This window comes from Varanus komodoensis, unplaced genomic scaffold, assembly GCF_004798865.1.
Source record: "Varanus komodoensis strain SLA01 unplaced genomic scaffold, ASM479886v1 scaffold5, whole genome shotgun sequence".
NCBI lineage: Eukaryota > Metazoa > Chordata > Lepidosauria > Squamata > Varanidae > Varanus > Varanus komodoensis.
This window is the reverse complement of record NW_025336087.1, coordinates 47,054,781-47,074,402: the sequence shown is the minus strand read 5'-3', so window position 1 is coordinate 47,074,402 and position 19,622 is coordinate 47,054,781. Positions and strand designations below refer to the sequence as shown.

General features: G+C 39.4%; 2 protein-coding genes across 2 annotated transcripts in view; one reads left to right on the top strand and one right to left on the bottom strand.

The window, feature by feature from the left end:
* The window catches only part of PCSK5 (proprotein convertase subtilisin/kexin type 5), a 250,488-nt gene extending 246,325 nt beyond the window's left edge, over positions 1 to 4,163 (top strand). Inside the window, exons 36-37 of the mRNA XM_044445944.1 lie at positions 698 to 890; positions 3,311 to 4,163. Of these exons, the coding sequence (XP_044301879.1) occupies positions 698 to 890; positions 3,311 to 3,720 (603 nt within the window). The 3' untranslated portion in view covers positions 3,721 to 4,163. The remainder of the gene's footprint in view (positions 1 to 697; positions 891 to 3,310) is intronic.
* Positions 4,164 to 7,055: 2,892 nt separating this feature from the next.
* Positions 7,056 to 14,769, bottom strand: RFK (riboflavin kinase). Its single transcript, XM_044446632.1, has 4 exons — positions 14,536 to 14,769; positions 11,912 to 12,063; positions 11,012 to 11,114; positions 7,056 to 10,209 (listed from the first exon to the last, which is right to left on the bottom strand). The coding sequence occupies exons 1-4, from the start codon at positions 14,615 to 14,617 to the stop codon at positions 10,076 to 10,078; spliced, it is 471 nt and encodes a 156-aa protein (XP_044302567.1). The 5' UTR covers positions 14,618 to 14,769; the 3' UTR covers positions 7,056 to 10,075.
* Positions 14,770 to 19,622: the final 4,853 nt, after the last annotated feature.

The following is a 19,622-nucleotide window of genomic DNA, read 5'->3' as shown; positions in this document are numbered from 1 at the left end:
GGAATGGTTTCACTAAATCACCGGTTCTGAAACATTTCATTGAGAGACCTAGAGGTTGAGTTCTAGTACTGTCTTGCTACTTCTCATATACAAAATAACTAACAGAGGACCTGCTTTATGGTGCAAGAGCAGAGATGGCATCTAGTCATTTTAAAACACCCTGATCATTTCCCCCCAGCTTTAGTCTGTGGTTTCTCCTCCTCCATCCTTTGAGTATAAACTCAGTTTAGGGTAGAATATTATTTGCTTCCGTTTGCATACTTTTGTCTCACTGTGTATGAACAGTGTCTTTTTAGCCTCTATTGACAAGGGTGGCCACAGAGTTCCACAGATACAATTTCCATTTGCAAAAACATTGCATATAATTTTGTTGCCGAGCAAGGTTGCTAAATAGCACTACATAATTTGTTGTTTTGCTTCTAGGCTTATTTTATTAATAATTTTGTGCCTCTGCATGTAATTCCCTAACTAAACCAAAAGCCAGAGGTGCACACATGTAGCCCTTAAAAGAAAAGGTTGAATTCCTCTTTTCAGTAATTTCATAGCTGCATTTAATCTGCCGTCTTCCCCTACTGAACAGGTGGTCAGCAGGGTTTGAGCATTTTAAACAGAGCTACACCTGTGGCTGGTGTGTACACTTCTGTTGGCTCAGGGCCACTCTGATTCATAAACTATTGTCCATTTCATCTGGAAACAGAACAAGGAGCACCTGCCAATATGCAAAAAATGCCACGACTCTTGTATGCAGTGCAAGGGACCTGGTCCGCTCAACTGTACTGAATGTCACCTGCACATGAAGCTCTACCTGGATGAAAACCGTTGCGTGCCATGCTGCAATGAATCTGAACTTGTGCAAACTCAAGAGTGTTGTGACTGCAGATCAAGGCCAGGTAACAATGAGAAGGGAGTGGTGGGAAATGGTAACCATGAGAAGGGAGCATTTTTCCCCCTTCTTTTAAAGAACCAAGATTGGGTGCTGGCAGTGAGTTTCATATATCCCTGAAAATCTTCCAGTTGTGCATATTCCAGACGAAGGCAGACAAAGACTACAGATGCTGCACATAACTGAGAACTGTGGAATGAGGAGGTTTTGAATGCAACCTCACACTTGTATTTAGACTAACCTTTTATCCTTTGGGGACTGATTAAGGTAGTCTTCTCCCAGAGCCCAATGGATCGGGTCACTTTCCAGAGGGTCCTTGTGGATTTTTCAGCTGATATTATTATTATTATTAATTATTATTATTATTATAACATTTCTATGCCGCCCCTTATGACTGGTGGCTGTCGAATTCCTGCTTGATCTCTAGCATTCAGGGATGACAGGTAGTTGACACAATAGCTCCAAAGCAGAGGTAGAGCTTGTGCAGCTCTGATAAACCCCAAAGCTAAGAGCAGTGAAATAATACAGGAGAAGGCCAGAGCACAGAGGGAGGAAAATTCCTGGTGGATGTGGTCAGGCCCTGCTAATATACCTAATCAGGTATATTTGCGGGCAGTGAGGACAGCTAAGAAACAACATCTCAGTGCTGCTATCCAGTCTTCTATTGCTGCCCAGGGTTGTTCAGGGCTTATTACATGCTGGCCCCGAGGGCATCTTTATGCTTTACATGGGGCTCCCTGTGAAGGCAGTTTGGAAGCTGATGTTTGTACAAAATGCAGCAGCCAGATGCACTGGGGCCAGACTCACTGAGCATATAATTCTCATTTTGGCTCACTTGCACTGGGAGCCTATATGTACAACTACCTGAGCCCAACGGAAGGAGCTGGTTTTAGCCTGTAAGTCTTTTCACAGCTTAGAACCCAGTATCTACTGGTATAGTATCCAACCACAGCGTACCCAGGCACTATGCTCAGCTTCTGAGGCCCTCTTCTGAGTGTCAACTTCAGAGGCGTCTCAGCTCATAGCCACAAGGAGAGGGCCTCTTCTGCAGTAACACCCAAATTATAGAATAATCTCTCCACCTGGCCTTAAGAGGCATTTCCCAGTTCCAAATAACTTGTGAGGGCAGTGGGAGACTATCACCAGCTGGTTTCCTAAAGGCCTAGCAGTATGGAACAATTTTAGCCATTTAGTTGTAAAAATAGGGTTTAAAATGTTTGACATTTAAAAGTATTTTCCTGATGCATTATTGTTTTGTTCTATATTGTGTTTTATTGAATTTATTACTGTTCGCCATCTAAAGAGCTATGGCTATTGGGTGGTATAGAAATTAAATAAATGAAATCAACAAAATACCCTTGACCCCTGGCGTGCCACCTTGCAGAAGCATTTTTAGATATCCCTACATAACATCCCCTATATGCTTATTTCTAAGCTAAATGATTTGGCATGTGAGGGCAGCATGATTGCAGTTTGGTATCACAGGGGATGATGAGAAAGCCAGAAGGCAGGACCAACCATTAGATAGGGTGAAGCAGCAGATGCAGGGTGTGGGGCAGCAGCCTCTCTGCTATTCCTCACAAGTTCTCTGGCTGCTCTTCTCTGTGGGAGGTCAAAGCTATGAAAGCCCCACAACTTGTTCTGGGCCCTCTAAACTCTAGCTTGCTGCCTCACTTGTGATGGAAGACTCTATTCCATCAGCAGTAGGAAGCACCAGTTCAGCCAGCTTTTGTGTGTCCACTGGGGAGGAGACACCATCCTGTCCTTCAGGTCAAGCTACACACTATGTTGAGTCAACACTGCCAAAGGGATTTTCTGTAGATCAAGCTAGCAAACAATCTTGATAACAGCCTTACATGAGCCGGTCAAGGGCCCAGTTCTCACAAACAACAAATGAGGTGGTAAATTTGTTTCTGGAGTATACCAACACACGTAGAAGCTCAATTTCATAAGGAAAAGTCTTACTGCACATACAGTATGTAACTAGGATGAGCCAAGGAGAAGAGCAAACTATTACTTTCCCCCCAGAAGATTTTTCTATTCCAAGCAAAGTATGGACTGCTTTTCATATGACCATTTTTCAGTCATGTCAGTCCTCACCTTCAGTTTAATAACGGCCAAACGCTAGTAAGTGCAATTTGTATCAACAGGACTACTTACTGTACATGTGAATAAATCTGGATACAACCCTATATTATGTTTTGAATTATATTTGTGTAAGCCGTCCTGAGGTTCTCACAAAGGACGGCATACAAATATCTTACATAAATAAATAAATATCTCTGTGAACATGAACAGACAAGTTCTTAGATGCATCCCAATTATAAAATTATAAAGAATGGAAAAGCCAGTTAAGACTTACCCTGTATTTCTATGTATAATATAATGCATTAATATGTTAAAGGTTTGTTGACCCTTCTTTTTCAGATTACTGTATATTACGCATTGCTGACTTGTCAGGAGAGAGAAAAGGTAAAGCTGCAGCTTTGATAGTTGCCATATCCATCTTGTTGATCCTCGTCATTGGAGCTATTGTTTTCATTTGGAGAAAATCACGGCCCAAACCCAAGCCAGTTAACCAAGGTGGATATGAAAAACTGGCAGACAACTCAAAAGCACTCAGTTCTTTCAAAAGTAACCACTACCAACGCCCCAGTTATCAAGAAGATCAAGTGATTGAATACAAGGACCGAGATTATGATGACGACGACGATGACGACGACATAGTCTATATGGGCCAAGATGGCACAGTCTATCGTAAATTCAAATATGGACTACTAGAGGATGATGAATTAGATGAACTGGAATATGATGATGAAAGTTACTCCTTTAGATAACCTTTAGTTAGTGCATAAGTCCTTTTCTCTTTGCTGTCCAGCACAGTAAATTATTGGGAGATGATGATGAACTCAGTGAAAGCTCAGAGTCTCACCTGAATGATACACACAACCCTTTGCTATATAGCTGCACCTGGTGTAAAATTGTTTTCCTTACCACTTGGCAATGAAAGGTAATTAGGGCACCATTATATGCACAGCACAGTAAGCTAACCCCTTGGTAAATGGTTGTCTGTATCCACTCAGAAATGTTTAAACTCTATTTTAAGATATATTGCTTTCTTCTGTACTAAATTATATCAATTATAGGGGATCATAAGGCATTTTAATTACACAAAATACCTTAGTTGAATTTCTTTTGGTTTAAGAGCATCACCATTTTCCAAATGCTAGAGGAAAAGGCATAGAGCCATACCCGATTAATAGAGACTAGCTACTTGTCAGTACACTGTACATTTTGTGACATACTATTTGCTTATCTAAAAAGGGATAAAACATCTCATGGCAGAGGTTCAGTGTACTACATACAGCTAACTGCTAATACTAGCCACACATAATAGAAATCTGAAAACATTTTTCAGACCACTTTCATTATTTTGCCTATGCTGTTAGGAATGTTCGGATACTGGTAGATTAAATAATCTGCACGGCATTTAGAGCACTTCCTTACACTGATTCTCTCTTTTGGTAATCCAACATTTGCTTTTAGTATTTTGTATTATATGGCAAAAGGTCAATTCAGGCATGTATGTTTATCCCTTGGTAGCTGGAGCCCCTAGGTTGCGTTACAGATGATCACAGACAAGAGCTATAATTAAGCATCACTTGATACTCTTGTTTTCATTCATCCAGAAGTCATCAAACAATGAAAGGCCTGATGTGAACTTAAGGCTAAGCCATAGTTTAGTATTATAGAGAAAAGCCACAGTGTTCACCTGTTCACATGCTTCCATTTCCTGCTTCAGCATGGTTGTGCGGAAACTCGACATTCCACTTCCATTTTAGTTTGACCACAGTTTAGCAATACACTGAAATTCTTAACACTGGGAAATGTTAACCATGATGGTGAAAACAAGCCCACTTTATAAACTGTGTTCTGAAGTTGGGTTTTTTCCACTAAACATAAGACTAAATGCAGTTTGTATGGATTTGGATGTTATGACTAACTGTGGTTGGCCTAAAAATTCTGAACTCTCCCTTACATCTGGGATAAGGCAAGGAAGAGCGCGAGGCTGAGACTCGTTGCCTCTTCTCCATATGGTTTAGCATTGTATAGTTGTTATGTATGAACTCAGCTGCTGAGTAATTAACATTCATGTCATGTACAAATCGATCCAAAAATTCTTGTCAATCTTTAAGCAACCTGCTATTAACAGCAGCACATTTATATTTAAATAGTAAGCCCAACTGAAGTGAGCTTAAATTACATGTCTTGCTGTTGTGTGATTTTTGTTTGCACTATAATTAATTTTGTTATGGTACTTTGCTCCCTTTCTAGTAGGCGGCTAAAGTTAGTATTCTCTCCAAAAGTACTAGAAGGCCCCCAAGGCTCTATAGCAGTGGAACAATCCTACACATATTTACTCAGGTGTAACTCAATCGTTTTCAGTGGAGCATACTTCCAGGCAACCTAAAGAGCATTTCATGTAGAGGTCATTATCACAACACTTTGTATATAATGTTTTTTACCATGTCCACAGTCAGTAGAATGAAATTAGTCTCCACATTTTTATTTTTCATCTACCTCTTGAATCAGTAGGAGCATAATAATTATGTATTTTAAGACTTGCTTCAAATTTTAACATTTCATCGGGGATGGACAGCAATCTTACAATAATTGCACTTGTAATTCTTTCGTTGATTACAGAACACTGATTTTTAAGGTACATAAATGCAAGGGAATTAACATATAGTTACATAACAGTTCTGATGGGAAAGAGAGAAACTATTATTGTGTAAATAGAAATAAATTAAGATTGCAATTCTGTGACAGTTCCCTGGGAATAAATACCATTACGTGCCGTGGGATTTCCTTCTGAATAACTATGCATAGGATTGCACTGTAAAAGAACGGAATGCAAAAATGAAATACACATTATGGAGTGTAAGAGTTGTTCATTTGCAATTTAATGCAATAGACCTTTGTGTGAACAAATAAATCTTTATACAACAGCAAACTGGCTAGCTAGCTAATATTCGCAAAACCTGTCACTACCATGACAATAGGGTGCCTCCTCCAACACGCAAAAGCTCATCCCAACCCATTCTGCAGCATCTCTTGAGTCTAGGGGCTGCTGTTGGAAGAAGCTAGAAAGTCCGTTTTCACCAGCACCTTAGATGCTATTTAAACCTGGACCCTGCCCCAGACTCTACAACAGCCTGGAATCCCCATCTTTTCTTTTTACACAAACTTCAGAACCTTTTCCATGCTTTGATTTTTATTGCAGATAAGCATACTTAAAATACGTACCTTGGCAATATACACATCTTTGAGAGTTGTGATAAAATCCAAAGCTACCTCGCAGGATTTTAATGGGTCACTGAAAACAGCCCAGAGAGCCGTGGCTGTTGGGCAGTATAGAAGTTAAAGAAAGAAAATACACAGCATGCTACTAAAAACAGAGCAGTTGTTTGTTCAGGAACCTGCATCGGGTAGTGGGTAGCAGGAGGCAGGGAACTGGGGCATTGCCCATACTCTGCTTGCTCCTGCAGCGCTCTAGGTAGTGTCAATAAACTGAGTATAGACGGAAACTAAAATCCTCCATCTCTGCATAACTGAAGTAACTTTAAAACACACATGCATGCCTGCACACACTTGCATAGATTTGCTGTCATAGGCTTTGCCAGTATTTTTAAGAATGGGGCATGCACTGGCAGCATATTTTTATGGTACATGGCAGCTGTTACAGGGTTGTGGAGACTTTGGGGCACTCTGTACTGACATGTTCATATTGCCCAATCCGCTTTTAGGTTCTTAACATAACTAAAAATATAACATGTTTTAATACATAAGTATGTATCTAAGTATCACCAAAGACACACTGCCATTGCTGAACTAATGTATCCAAATACAAACAGGGAGGCTTTGGGCTGATGGGTGGACTACAAATATAAATAAGTTTATTTCTCGTATAGACATATCAGCACTTTTTCCCTTCAATGCAGGTATCACTTAGTATCACATAGTATGGCTGTTTGCTATGCTATTTATAGCAAACTATTGCTCACATTTGAAGTTCTATAAAAGCATGTAATCTTGTATTAAAACAATGAACTATAGATAATATTTTGTTTTCCCAAGTCGAGGGAGACAAAACATAACTGTACTCACAAAATGTTTTCCATACTTTATTTTTTGGCATGAGTACAAAAAATAAAACAATAATAAAATTACAGTGACAGTTTTAAAATGAATCATTTGATTTAAATACAAGTATATAAAGATACAGTATTCAATACATACTCATTGGAGGTCAGGGCTGATGAATGAACTATAATGTCTGGATTTTACTTTATTACTATTTACCAAATATATGTAATGCCACTACCATATTCTACTAATACTCCAAATACATGTAATGAGTCTTAGAGTAGCATCCATGTTTCATGAAGTAAACCCAATCAGAAGGCACATATTTGTAAAATTCTAAGACAAAATTCTAAAATAAGCCAAGTGGCAATCATACGTAGGTAACACATTCAGAACTAAGCAGAGTTTTGATCATGTTATGGGTCTGGTAAGAGACTACGCTTACTTCCAACTGCTAGTATTTCTTAAAGATTTTGTGAGCCTTCACCTCCTTAAATCTGCTTGCCTGGGGCCTTTATCCCAGCCCTATGGTCAGCATAGCAGGAAGTATCTCTCTATTCTGGATCTGGAAAACTGGTTCTCAAGCAGCAGTAGTGAACTCTGAAGGAGGCAGAAGCACTTTTGCCAGCTCCAAAGTCCATGTGCTGTGAAAAAATAAACCACCCATAATCAGTTAAGTATTCTTACTTTGCACTTTAGGCCTTGGAGCTAACTGAAATACCATGAAACTTGCTGCTACAAGTCAGATGCTTGCATGATCCAAGATGTTCTCTGCCACAGAAGAACCTTTGAGGGCTCAGGGGCAGCCTCAAATTATGGTGGGCTAATAAGCCAATCTAAAATGTGCCAAATCCTATTTTTGGTAGATTGCGGTGTTAAAAGTTTTATATTATCTTTAACATGCTGTGAGCTGCCCAAAGAGTTTTGGCTACAACGAATAAACATATGGGGAAAATTACTAATGGCAGAATCTGGCATTTAAGCTTAACTGCATCTCCCACACCTGAATATACAGGCATTTCAATAAAATAAAGAGGGAAGGGACTTAAGTTCCTTGCAAATCAGCAGCACAAAGGAAACATTCTCAAATGAGACACATATGTTTCCTATAGTGAATGTACATAGACAGTATAAGGGGAAAACACTATCACAGTGGCAGGCCCTGGTCCCTGTGCAATCCTTTGTATGCTTGCAATTTGTACATTTACATATGAACGGTACACACAAAAGTTGACTCATGAAGCCTGACAACAGCACAGTTCTCAAATGAGTGTACTTTTGTGCTCAAACATGGATGAAAGTAACTATGGCAGCACTTGCCACAGCTAATCCACTCTGCACACACAAATTATACCTATAAAAGTATTGCATTCCTGTACATCAGTCCCTCTTTTCAGACTGAACAGGCTTTTACGCAGCATTCTCCCTTCCAGTATTCCATTTTGTCAGGCAGCATCAAGTTTCATTATAGAACTTTTAGTCATGTTTATACAGAACCATAATTAAATACACAATTTAATAACAATTAGGTTTAAAAAAAATCATAAAAACAGTTTTGCCCAGGATAACAAAATCCTCCTTGATATACCCATACAGATAACATAAAAGCTGGAAACACAAGGACAAATCAAGAATACAAGCTACACCCTATAAAACTTCAGGTTTGGGCACTGTAGGTAATTAGTGCTCATGCCCAAACAAAAGGTTGCACCAAGAGCTAACTGCCACAATTATGCAGCAGTAAAAGAAACCCTGTGTGTGTGTTCATCAGAACTTCTTCCAAGTGAGTTAGCAATTTGCCACTAAATATTCTGCTCATCAGATCAGATTTCAACAGCAAAGTTGCATCAAGTGGATTTAGTGGGAAAAGTCTCAACAGAATATTCTTTATTATCTCATGTTCAAAATATGATTCAGAAAGATCTGTATTTCAAAACTGGATGCCACTGAAATCAGGGCTTTTGCACCTCACATTAAAAGAAAATGTGAAAGGTAAACTTTACTGATAGCTAAAAAAAACTGCATTAACTTAAGAGGAAATCAGCCTCATTTTAATGGGTCCAAAATGATTATGGCCAAAGTCCTGTTGGTATGTCCATAAGTCCCTGAATTCAGGGGCTTACAAGCACCCAATACAGGGCATGAACAGCATCAGAAATTATCTTCACCTCCCTGCACTCCTGCACTGACTTCACTAGACAGACTTTTTCACCCTGGGTTGGAAAGCCTCAAAAGGAAAGGGAGGATGGAGTGGCTTCTTGATACCTTGTATGCTGCAAATCCCTGCAGTCTCCTCACCTCCACACTCCCTTTTACCCCTCTCTGGTGTCACTTTCCCACCTCAGCAGCTGATGTTGTTCTTTCGGTGTTGACTGCAAGGGAGCGGGGAAGGGAAGCAGAGCTCTGACTCCCAGCTCCAAGATCAGAGAACCGCCTCCAGTATCAACACTGGGAATCTGAAAATTCCTGTGGACCCTCAGACACTTATTTAGGAGCCATAGGATCATTCCTTGCCAAATTTCAACTCATTCCTTTTTAATTCATTAAAATCATCTAAAACAGGAATAGTTTTATTTTCTAAGACTGTAACAACTACTCAACCACCTCTACTTGCTACAGGATTTCCCCCACTACAAAAATTTCTAGCATGGCTGCTTTGACATGCTGGTCTGATTTGAAAATCAGGAAATGTATTTTCATTAAAGATAGGTAAGTATCATTAGAAATGTTTAAATATGATTTGACTGTAAAACTTGACTTTTGCCCAGCCTTGCATGACCTTGTAACAGACAGTTTGCTCATCTTGCATTGCACATGATAAAACCTTCGTTTCTAACTTGTTTGGTTAACAAACTGTTAATTTTTAAAAATGAGTAGTGTTATTTTAAAGTTCATTTGGCTACCTTTTTACTATATTGCTAAAGGATACAAAACTGCTAAGCAACAGGGAATTCAGTCAGAACATTTTTCTCTAAACAATGACAACTGCTAAAAGATCAAGTGCAATTTAAACAGTTACAATTCAAATGAAGAACACATAATCACTCAGTGACCATTAGGCAAACTGCTAGTATTAGCAGTTTGAAAGAAGTTGTCATCTTTTAATTTCTGGTGTTCTGGCAAGTCCAGAGTTTTTTTGGCTTCTTCAATGTCACCTTGGATAGCTGCTATAAGTGCATCTGCCACAGGAGAAAAAAAAAATCAGGTATCATTTCACAGACCAATTCTAATTAAAATGTACAACATTGATAAAAGCAAAAGGCTTTTACTAATATTGATAAAAGTATCAGAAGTAACCCAACATGTAAGGGCAGATGTAGGATTGGTTCAGAATTACGTGAATGAACTATCCATTCATGCCCTCATGCAGTCCCTCTTTCAAGCCAGTTTCTCATTATATCCAGAGAGAGTAAATTATGGTCTGAAAACCTTGCTAAAGTTAAGTAGATCTAGTCAGTTCAGTGCCTGGAAGACAGGCCACTGGAAAATCCAACATACACTTCCTTGAGTTCCACTGAAAAATGCTGGGATATAGCTGTAGATCAGTAAAACCAAAATTGAAAAACCCACTCAAATTTTTGCTTCCAGTTCTAGTTTGCATAAGCTACAGTTTGAAGAAGAGGAAGTATGGGAAGAAACAAGAAAGGACAGAAACTGTCAGCCAAAGGCAGAATGTCAGCCAATGACTTCATATTCCATTTCTACTGTATTGTGAAAACGGATATTCAGCAATCTGGTACATTACTGTAATATTCTATAGAGTTTACCTCAAAGTAATGTAGACACTGAGAGAAGCCATAGTCTGCATAAAAGGCTGTGTCTGTGAAAGTGTGCAGTTGGTGCAGACTATAATATAATTTCAGGCTTTAAAATCAGAAACTATATAAAGCCACACTTGAGGTCTCATTCATCACTAGAACCTTACTTGTGGAAGAAGCTTTATTCCAATGAAAGCATTTACAAAAGGCACTCAAGACTTACCTAAAGAATCAAAGTCCTTTTCTGGTCTTATGTATCCAATAATGATTATACTAAGTATTTCTCCATAGAAGTCTTCCTTGAAGGTGTGAATAATGTGCGTTTCCTAGAAGAGTTAAATGATTTAACAATTGTTCAAATTGTTTACTGCTTAGCATTAATTTAGTAACATAAGGGGAAAAACTGAAAATTGTTCAGCTTAAAGATGCATTCTTATTTTTAAAATACATAAATCATCTTCTGAAAATTAAACAGCCTATGCTTGCTAATCAATTCCTATATAGTATTTTCATTAGGAAGCCTGAAAAATCTAATATAAAACCATTCCTGTAAATTCAGATTAGCAAACTGTGAAGATATTAGACCATAATTAATTAAAATTCCATGCAAATTAGTACATGTAAGTTTGCTTGCACTTAGAGTTTAGCATTTCAAGACCAAATATGAAAGCTAAAATAATCCCTGGAAAGTTTTCATATTATACAGTAGTAAGAAGTCTTTGTATTGCCTTCTGTGTTGCTATACAAATTTCACTTTGGTACAACACAGATGGAAAGCTTCAGCCTTTCTACTCTTCTCCATCTGCTCCCTTCAGAATTTTCCACAATAGCTGCAACAAATTTGCCCATTCTTATATTTCTCCCAACCTCCCTAATCTAGGCTTTCACCAACAGTGTGGAACAGCAACTATAAGCCATCTTTCAATGACCAACAGGGGCTTCCTCCACACAGTTGCTCTATACAGCTTTCAGCCAAATTGGTTCTGATAACGGGTGCATGACGTTTCACATTTGTGTGCCTGATCACCATGAAAACCTTCAGAAACACTTTTAGGTCACTTTCCTAAGGATAAGAATATGTTCCTACTGATTAGGTTATGTATAAAATACATAATGTTCTTACCACAGATTTCTTGACGTTTTTGTAATATGGATTCCAGCCTATACTCAAGACCATTTTATGCACATCTCCATTTCCAACACAAGCCCATCCATAGTATATGCCAGTAGAGATATCAGGTGGGAAACTATCCACCACTTCCTCAGCAAAGTTTGCTGCAAGACATAAATGAGACTTATATGGACTATATAAAAAAATCTTATACAACATAAAGATGGAGGAAACACCTAAGAAAGTTTGTTTCCCTAGAAGGTTTAAAGTTTTGAGTGGTGTTTCTTCAGCTCATATAATTAACTGCTTTTTTGCCCAACAAAATTAGTATTATTTGGGTTTGACTTAATAAAAGTTGTTTCAAATATTATTTTATCTTACAAGGTATTTACAACCCTTAATTCCCTTTCAGGCAAATATATTCCTGGTTTGATGGAGCATAGCCAATACCAAGATCAGCAGGGACTTTCCAAACGCTAGCCCAATTTTAAATGAATTTCCTTTATATCAGTTGCTTAAGTCACTAAGAAAAGTGACATTTTACATGAAGCAAGTTTACATTTTTGTTTTTTGCAATTCATGCATTTACAAAATGATTAATTTTATTAGCTACTAGAAAAATTCTATTTCTTCTAAGTCCAAATATACAAAACATCCCTGTATATTGCATCATATTTACAATAAGTATCTTTTAATGTTAAGATTAGTTTTAAGTCAAGTTATGTTTAAAAGCGACACAATGCAGCCATTTAAACAACTCTTAAGATTTTTGTTTTGTACAGAATAAATTTATCCATGTGGCTACAAGTCATTTTGTTCTCTTCACCAGCATGGATACCAAATATCATCCTTTGTTTTCAGTAAGGAAAATAGCTCCCCTGCAACAGACACACATACACACACTAATATGTATCAGCCTGCCTTATTTAATTTAAACCAGTTTTAATCCATTTAAACCAGTCTGTCTTGTATAATGAATTATATTTAAGCAGACATGGGAGCGCTTTAGGTCAAGGAATAGCATAAAGTTACTCCAAATAACAAATTAAAACATTTTTATCAGAGTCTTCCTAAATCTCCTGTGGACTAGTTCACTGCTCCATTCTATGTAGTAATAGGAGTCACCACCATTTAAAATGTTTTATTAAACATATTAGGGATTACTTCAGATCTGGGATGCATCATTTGCTAATGTGCCATGCAGAATAATATTTTAATTCTCACTAACAAGGATTTTGCATTCATGTACCTGACCTGACATGGGAAACTGACGTACTTCTGTTGACATGTAAGAAAATACCCCTGCTTTCTAATAGGACAAAAAGATACCATGAGCAGTGCTTGTGAAGTCTTCCAGAGAAATAGCTATTACAGTAAATATGCAAAAAGAATTCTGTGACACCTTATTTAATTGTTGGGACCACAACACCTCAAGGACCACTTCTCTGTATATGAACCTACCTGCTTCTGAGGTCAGCTTCAGAGACCTTTGTCTGGGAGACAGGGAAGTGGGCAGGCAGTCAAGGAACAGTTTGTGATAGTCCATGTTTATGGAGCACTCTCCCCAAGAAAGTTTGCTCTCACAGCCTAGAAGGCACACTGCAAAAGCAGCCTACAATAACTGTGCCATGCCCAGATATACTAGTATGTCTTTGCCTGGCATCAAAAGGACTGCATATTTATTGTGGCATAAGCATTTGTCCATGTTCTTCAATCATATTTGCAATTCACATATGCTCTAATAGCCCCACACCTCTGGAAAAAGGTTGCTGCACCAGCTGCACCAGAGCACGCTTTTAAGAAAGCCATGAAAACAAACTATTTTGTTTTGCCCTTTCCCTAATATCTTTGCTATCAATGGGTTTTCTTAGGTTTTTTTTTAAATAAATATTTTATTTTGCATTTTATTGTAGCATGCTGCCTTGGAGGGCTCCTGAAAAGCAATCAAGACACATTTTAATTAAATAAGTCAATAAACTAATATTCTAGGATCCAAAGGTTATGAAGTACCTCTTGTGAAGGCTGTTCTAAGCCCATTTAAAATGAAGAAAAATCAAAGCTTTTCCAGCTTCTGTCAAGTTCAAGTGAAAAGCAGCGATTACAAGAAAAGAAAAAAACGAAAACCGAAACTGTATTTCTACCTAGCTGACCAAGCTTGCCAGAGATTCCCGAAAATCCTAAAACAGATGCAAATGAAACTGAAAAATGGGCAGGCATCCCCTCGGAGCATGTGACTTCCTAGAACTCTTTCTTTCGCCTTGAGTTGCTCTCACTTTTTCTGCCCCTCGGTAAAGACGAGAAAACGACCGAAAGAGGCAAACTGTGTTGGGGGGGGGGGATTTATTCTGTCATTTATTTTTTCCATTCATATCCCTAGCCTTTCCTCCGAGGAGCCCGGAGGTGCATACATGATCCTGCTCAGTTTTTTATCTGTACAACAGCCCTGAGAAGCAGAGCAGGCAGAGAGTCGGGCCCAAAGTCACCCAGTGAATGACTTGGACACGGTCACCCGCGACCCTCCAACGCAGCGCCCAGCACAGCGGCTCAGCCCCGTTTCGCTGACTAATCCACTCCCATCCCACGCCAGCCGCGGAAGTCAGAGCGGCCGGCCTTGCTCCCTCCGGTGCCGGACTCACCTGTGGGGATGCCCAGCTCCTTAGAGCCTCGCCCGAAGCCCCGCACCACCTCGCCGCGGCAGAAATACGGCAGGTGCTTCATAGCGCCGCGCACCAGAGGGAGGCGAGAGCCCGAGAAAGGATCGGCGCCGAAGCAGGCAGCGACGGCAGGACGCGCGCGTGAAGCCGCGACTTCCGCCAGGAGGACACGAGGGGCAACGGCTCGGTAAGCAAGGAACCTGCCGGCACGGAAGGGGCGGGGCTTCGTGCTGCAACATAGGAGTGCGTGCGAGTGACGCCAGAGCGTTCGGCCGCCTGCGGCTGCTCTCATTGGCTAAGACGTTTCCACCTCCTTGTGTCGCAACTCGGCTGGCGGCGGACGGAAGCGCCCTTGTTCGACCTGCTGCGTTCGAAGTGACTGCGGCTCCTCTGTGTTCTGGCGTCATAACCCGAAAACAATTTCGAAAACCCTAACTTGCCCCCTTGTCGGCTCAGCTGTGCATCATCACTTGTCACCCATGACAGTGTTTCCAGGGGTCGTAAGAATGCAATGGCTGCTTCTCTTTAAGATATTCCTCTAGAGAGAGCTTGATTGCTGGGCCATTTCCTGCACTGTCTCAAGGTCACACTGGGCATCCCACATGTTCTGTCTGGCCTAGGTCATGCGCCACACTGTACAGGGATGAGCATGTGTAGAACCAGGTCACAACTTTGAACCATATGGGTCTTCTGCCTTTTTTTTTCCTGCCTGCCCTTGGCTTCATGGGGTCTGAAAGGCATTCTTACATAGAGAAGAGTTGGCTCAGGGCTGGAAAATTAATCAGGCAGCACAGGGTTTCCCCAGCTGTGCTCTTAGGACACACTCTATGGATTGTGGGGTATATAAATGGCAGCAAGTATTTTCAGTTCTGTTATCTTTAATTGACACATGACTTGGATCATTAAACGGTGTATTTTTTCTTGTCATGGTAATAAGCAGCAACCACCCAAATGCCAAATACATAATTATTAAAGTTATACTTAGGGCTTTATGCACTGTAGAATATATATGAATTATACACAAGTACCCTTTACTGCCTAAAGCAGGGGTAAACAACCTCAGATCTAGGGTCCAAATCTGGGTCTTAATGGTTCCCTAGATGGCCTTCCACTGTTGTCTCCAGTCTAATTAGCCACTTTCATATTTTTCCACCCCTTTTCACCTTTGCATTAGGCAATAAAGGGTATTCATTGTGAATATGTTGACTTTGCATTAAGTTCCAAAAAGCAGATAGAGACTTAAGAAGACCATGCACATTAAAAAAGCTTCCATCACAAAGTTTATCCATATGATTACCTCTTCCCAAAAAGAACCAGCCATCTGGCGTTGCCAAAGCATATGGGTAAGGGAAGCACTGTATTTTTCTCCAACAGCCAATTTAGACAAACCCTTGTTAGAAAGATGTTGTGGCATCCAATGTACGAAAAACATACAGTTTTGCCAAAGCAGACATGACCTAAGATCCATTAACGCTTATGAGATGGATGATTGGCCAGGATATGGCAATCCAAAGTATTACCCTGTTTTTGTTTAAGACCCTGCATGTCATATTTATTCATCAACAATAGATAATTTAGAAACCTGAACCATTGGTAAATGGAACCGCTCAGCCTCACTCACTATTTCCAATAACAAAGGGAGCTCAATTGGTCCAAATCTAGATTCCAGCAAACGTTGCATTTGCATGTACTGTCATTCAGCCATACCTGGCAAATCATATTTGGTATGCAAAACAGAATGGCAGAAAATTATCTGGACCTGCTAGATAATCCAAACAGAAAGAAATCAATTGAACATTTTCTTGCCAATTCTGGGTTTCCTCATAAAGTTAATTTTCCATGCAAAAACAGATGAGTCAGTGTGATATTTTATTTATTTTATTTAAACAAATGCCGCCCCATCGCATGAGCCTCAGGGCGGCTTACAATCATTAAAATCCCATATAAAATACAAAAAATTCATCAAATAAATAAAATACAAAAAATAAAATAAAATAGTGGATCCAGCCTGGTCAATTTAAACCAACAAATAAACCATTAACAGTTAAAATAGCATTTAAATAAAAAGGTCTTGGCCTGGCGCCGAAAAACAAATAAGGACCTCTCTGGGGAGCGCATTCCATAGGTGATGCTGTGCACCACACCTCGCTTACACTGAAACTGTGGAAGGTAGCCTAGATATTCTGGTATATTGAGAGGCCAGTCAAGAGTTGCAGCTTCTTGTGGTGGAAGGGAACAGCGTAAGAATTACAAAGCAAAGCAGTGCATTTTTGGAAATGTCAGAGCCAAGTAAACATACAGATAAGCTGAAAGTTAAAGAAAAGCAATGATTTTATTAGAACAGCACCACAGAAACACACACAGTAAGCAACAGTGTGTGCGACAGTATGCAAGAGAGCAGGTCTTAAGGCACTGTACTCATTTGACAGTCTGCCAGAAATGTATACATGTCACAGCACATAAGAGAAAACCATAACTAAGCACACAAGTTACTCTGTGTTGTTTTTATATACAAACCTTGCCACAAACAGCAACATTTTATAACAACAGAAATATTTTACTTATCTTAAAAGTCGGGATTAGAAGCATGCAGGCAAAAGCAAAGCTTCCTGTCTCTGTTCTCTGCTGCTTCTACAGTTACAAAGTTCATGTAATCCTGACCTAATGCCGTTCTTTACACCGATTCCTAACAGAAATATTTCCCAGATATAAATAGCGGGATAATGGATAATATATTAGATTCATCTTCAGTGTATTTACCCTACTACATATCTCAATTTTAAATATGCCTATCTATCAATATTTTAAATAAAATTTATTTTAGCTATGTTAAGAAATTTGGTGGGGGACAGAGACAGTCAAAGAAACCATGGCAATTTTATGCATCCTGTCCATATTTAGTGCAATCAGGTCAACAACCAGTCTGAGATTATCTGACCCCTGTCTCTTTTTAATAAGCTTCCTGATTTAGTTAGACTAATGCTTAATAATCTGATGCACTCTATCAGCTAAAATTGCAGTTGGTATTTTATTTTAAGTAGGTTGCTATTTAATTAATCTAGTAGGTGTCATCTCCATCAAGCTGAGGAATCAGTAATGAGTACTGACCAAAGAAAACCCAATTAAAAAAATAAACTTATAGAAATGGGAAAGCTGGAAAATGTTTTATACCACTCAGTTGAAAATGTATCCAGCTCAAGTTGGTTCCCACTTTTGTATGTATTTGATTTCCTCAGTATGCAAAAGAGACTGCCTTTGTGAGGAGTTTAAGCAGGGGAAATTGACATGAAAAAAGTTTCCATATGCTGCTCCAAAATTTATTACCTCTGCAGCATAGTTCTGCACAAAGTTCCATTCTTTTGCCTTTGCAGGGCATGTCTGCTTTTGCCCTGTGACTGTGCCAGAGTAGCTGGTAATACTAAGAGACACTCTTCAACACACTTTTAATTCCTCTCACACACATGTCCAAATATGGAAGAAGGTGGAGAAAACCACACCATAGATGGCCAGAAGGTGGAGACTGTAAGGTATGGGGGTGACTTGGGAGACTATGTAATAGCAGTTCAATTGGCTCTGCCCAGAAATGTGAAAACCCTTGTCTTGAAATTGATCAACACCCCACTGCAACCTTTTGACTAAGATCATGTATGTATCTGATTAAAATAAAAATGCAACCCTCCTCTTTTCTTCAGTTTAAAATCCAATGGGATATACAATCATACACTGATGGAATGGCTCCCTTCATCTTTAATAGCCAAAATAGTATTTCAGTGTTTTGTTATTTGAGTTGATGAGCTAAAAGCTTACTAGGGTGTCCACCATTTTCCCAAGATGCCTTTCGTAAACTTGTTAAAACTATTTGCATCTGCTGTAAGAGGTTATTGTTCAATTCATATTTCATGTGCTGCATCTCCAGTTATGCTGTTGGAGAAATGGCAAGCTCTGTTGCAAGGTTTTTCAACCTTTTGCTTAAGGCGGCTGATTCCTTTTTGAATGTTTTCATACACGTACAGACAGTAGTTTGGCCCTGTATAAAGGCTTTGCTGGCTTTCCACTCAATGAAGCAGAAGTTAACTGTACCCTCATTAATTTCAAAATGTATATCTCAATACTGTTTTTTTAAGTGCATCATTTAATAAAAACATTAAAAAGCCATAGATATTTGGTGTATGTGTAAATTGCAGATCCAAAAAAACTGGAATATGATCTGAAATTTCCAGCTTTGTACTGTTTTCTCTTACCTTATTCTGTTATGGTAGAAGGTGGTCACTAATACTATTTATATTGCTTGCCCTTAATGTTGATAATTTACAGCGGTTTCAATTCAGGAGATGGAGATGGGGGTTGGGAAATGCAATGTGTGCATATAGTATTTAATAATGGTGAATGCTCACTGTCAAATAGCTCAAAAGGCTTGCTTAAAATAGCCCAGAGCAATAGTTTTAAGAGCTTCACACATGGTTTTAAGAGTGGCTTCTTTTGTTCATTTCCCTGCTGCTTTTCCTTCCTGCTTTCCAGGACTGGAGAAAACAAACTCTTAAGGCATGTTGTTTTTTTAGGAGTGCTTTGAATCAGAAAGCTGCTCACCACCAAGCCACATAGGAAATGGAGGAGTCAGTTCTTGTCCCAGTACAAATATGGAACAGCATCAGTCATTTAAGATGCAGAACTAGCATCATGTCAACTTGGCTGGTCGGACAGAAAATGTAGTTCTTAAGGAAATGCTTCTTATTAGTTAGCCGTCACCTGCTCAAGGACTCAGTCCAGGAAAAGAACACTTGCCACTGGCTTAAATTTGTCAAAATCTGCTGGGTCCAGGGAGGATTTAGTCAAGAATGGTCTTACCACGGCCTCTTTCAGGTGACCCAAGACCGGAACTTACCACAAGAAGGCATTACTCACTTCACTGTCCAAGCACCTTATTGACCTCCTCTGCTGGTGCCAGTGAAAGTTCAGCCAACAAAACTGGAACAGGCTGTGCTCTGGATGCCTCACCTGACTCACCTGCTGTAGCAATGCAGTCTTAAGTGTTGGCAGATGAGGATATTTTATCTTGGAAGTGCCTTGAA

Bases quoted from the DNA above. Each gene is read 5' to 3' on its own strand.
- RFK (XM_044446632.1), bottom strand. From the start codon at position 14,617: ATGAAGCACCTGCCGTATTTCTGCCGCGGCGAGGTGGTGCGGGGCTTC. The intron at 11,115-11,911 runs GTAAGAACATTA...TAACTCTTCTAG, and splicing joins AAAACGTCAAGAAATCTGTG to GAAACGCACATTATTCACAC. The intron at 10,210-11,011 runs GTAAGTCTTGAG...CTCCTGTGGCAG, and splicing joins AAAGGACTTTGATTCTTTAG to ATGCACTTATAGCAGCTATC.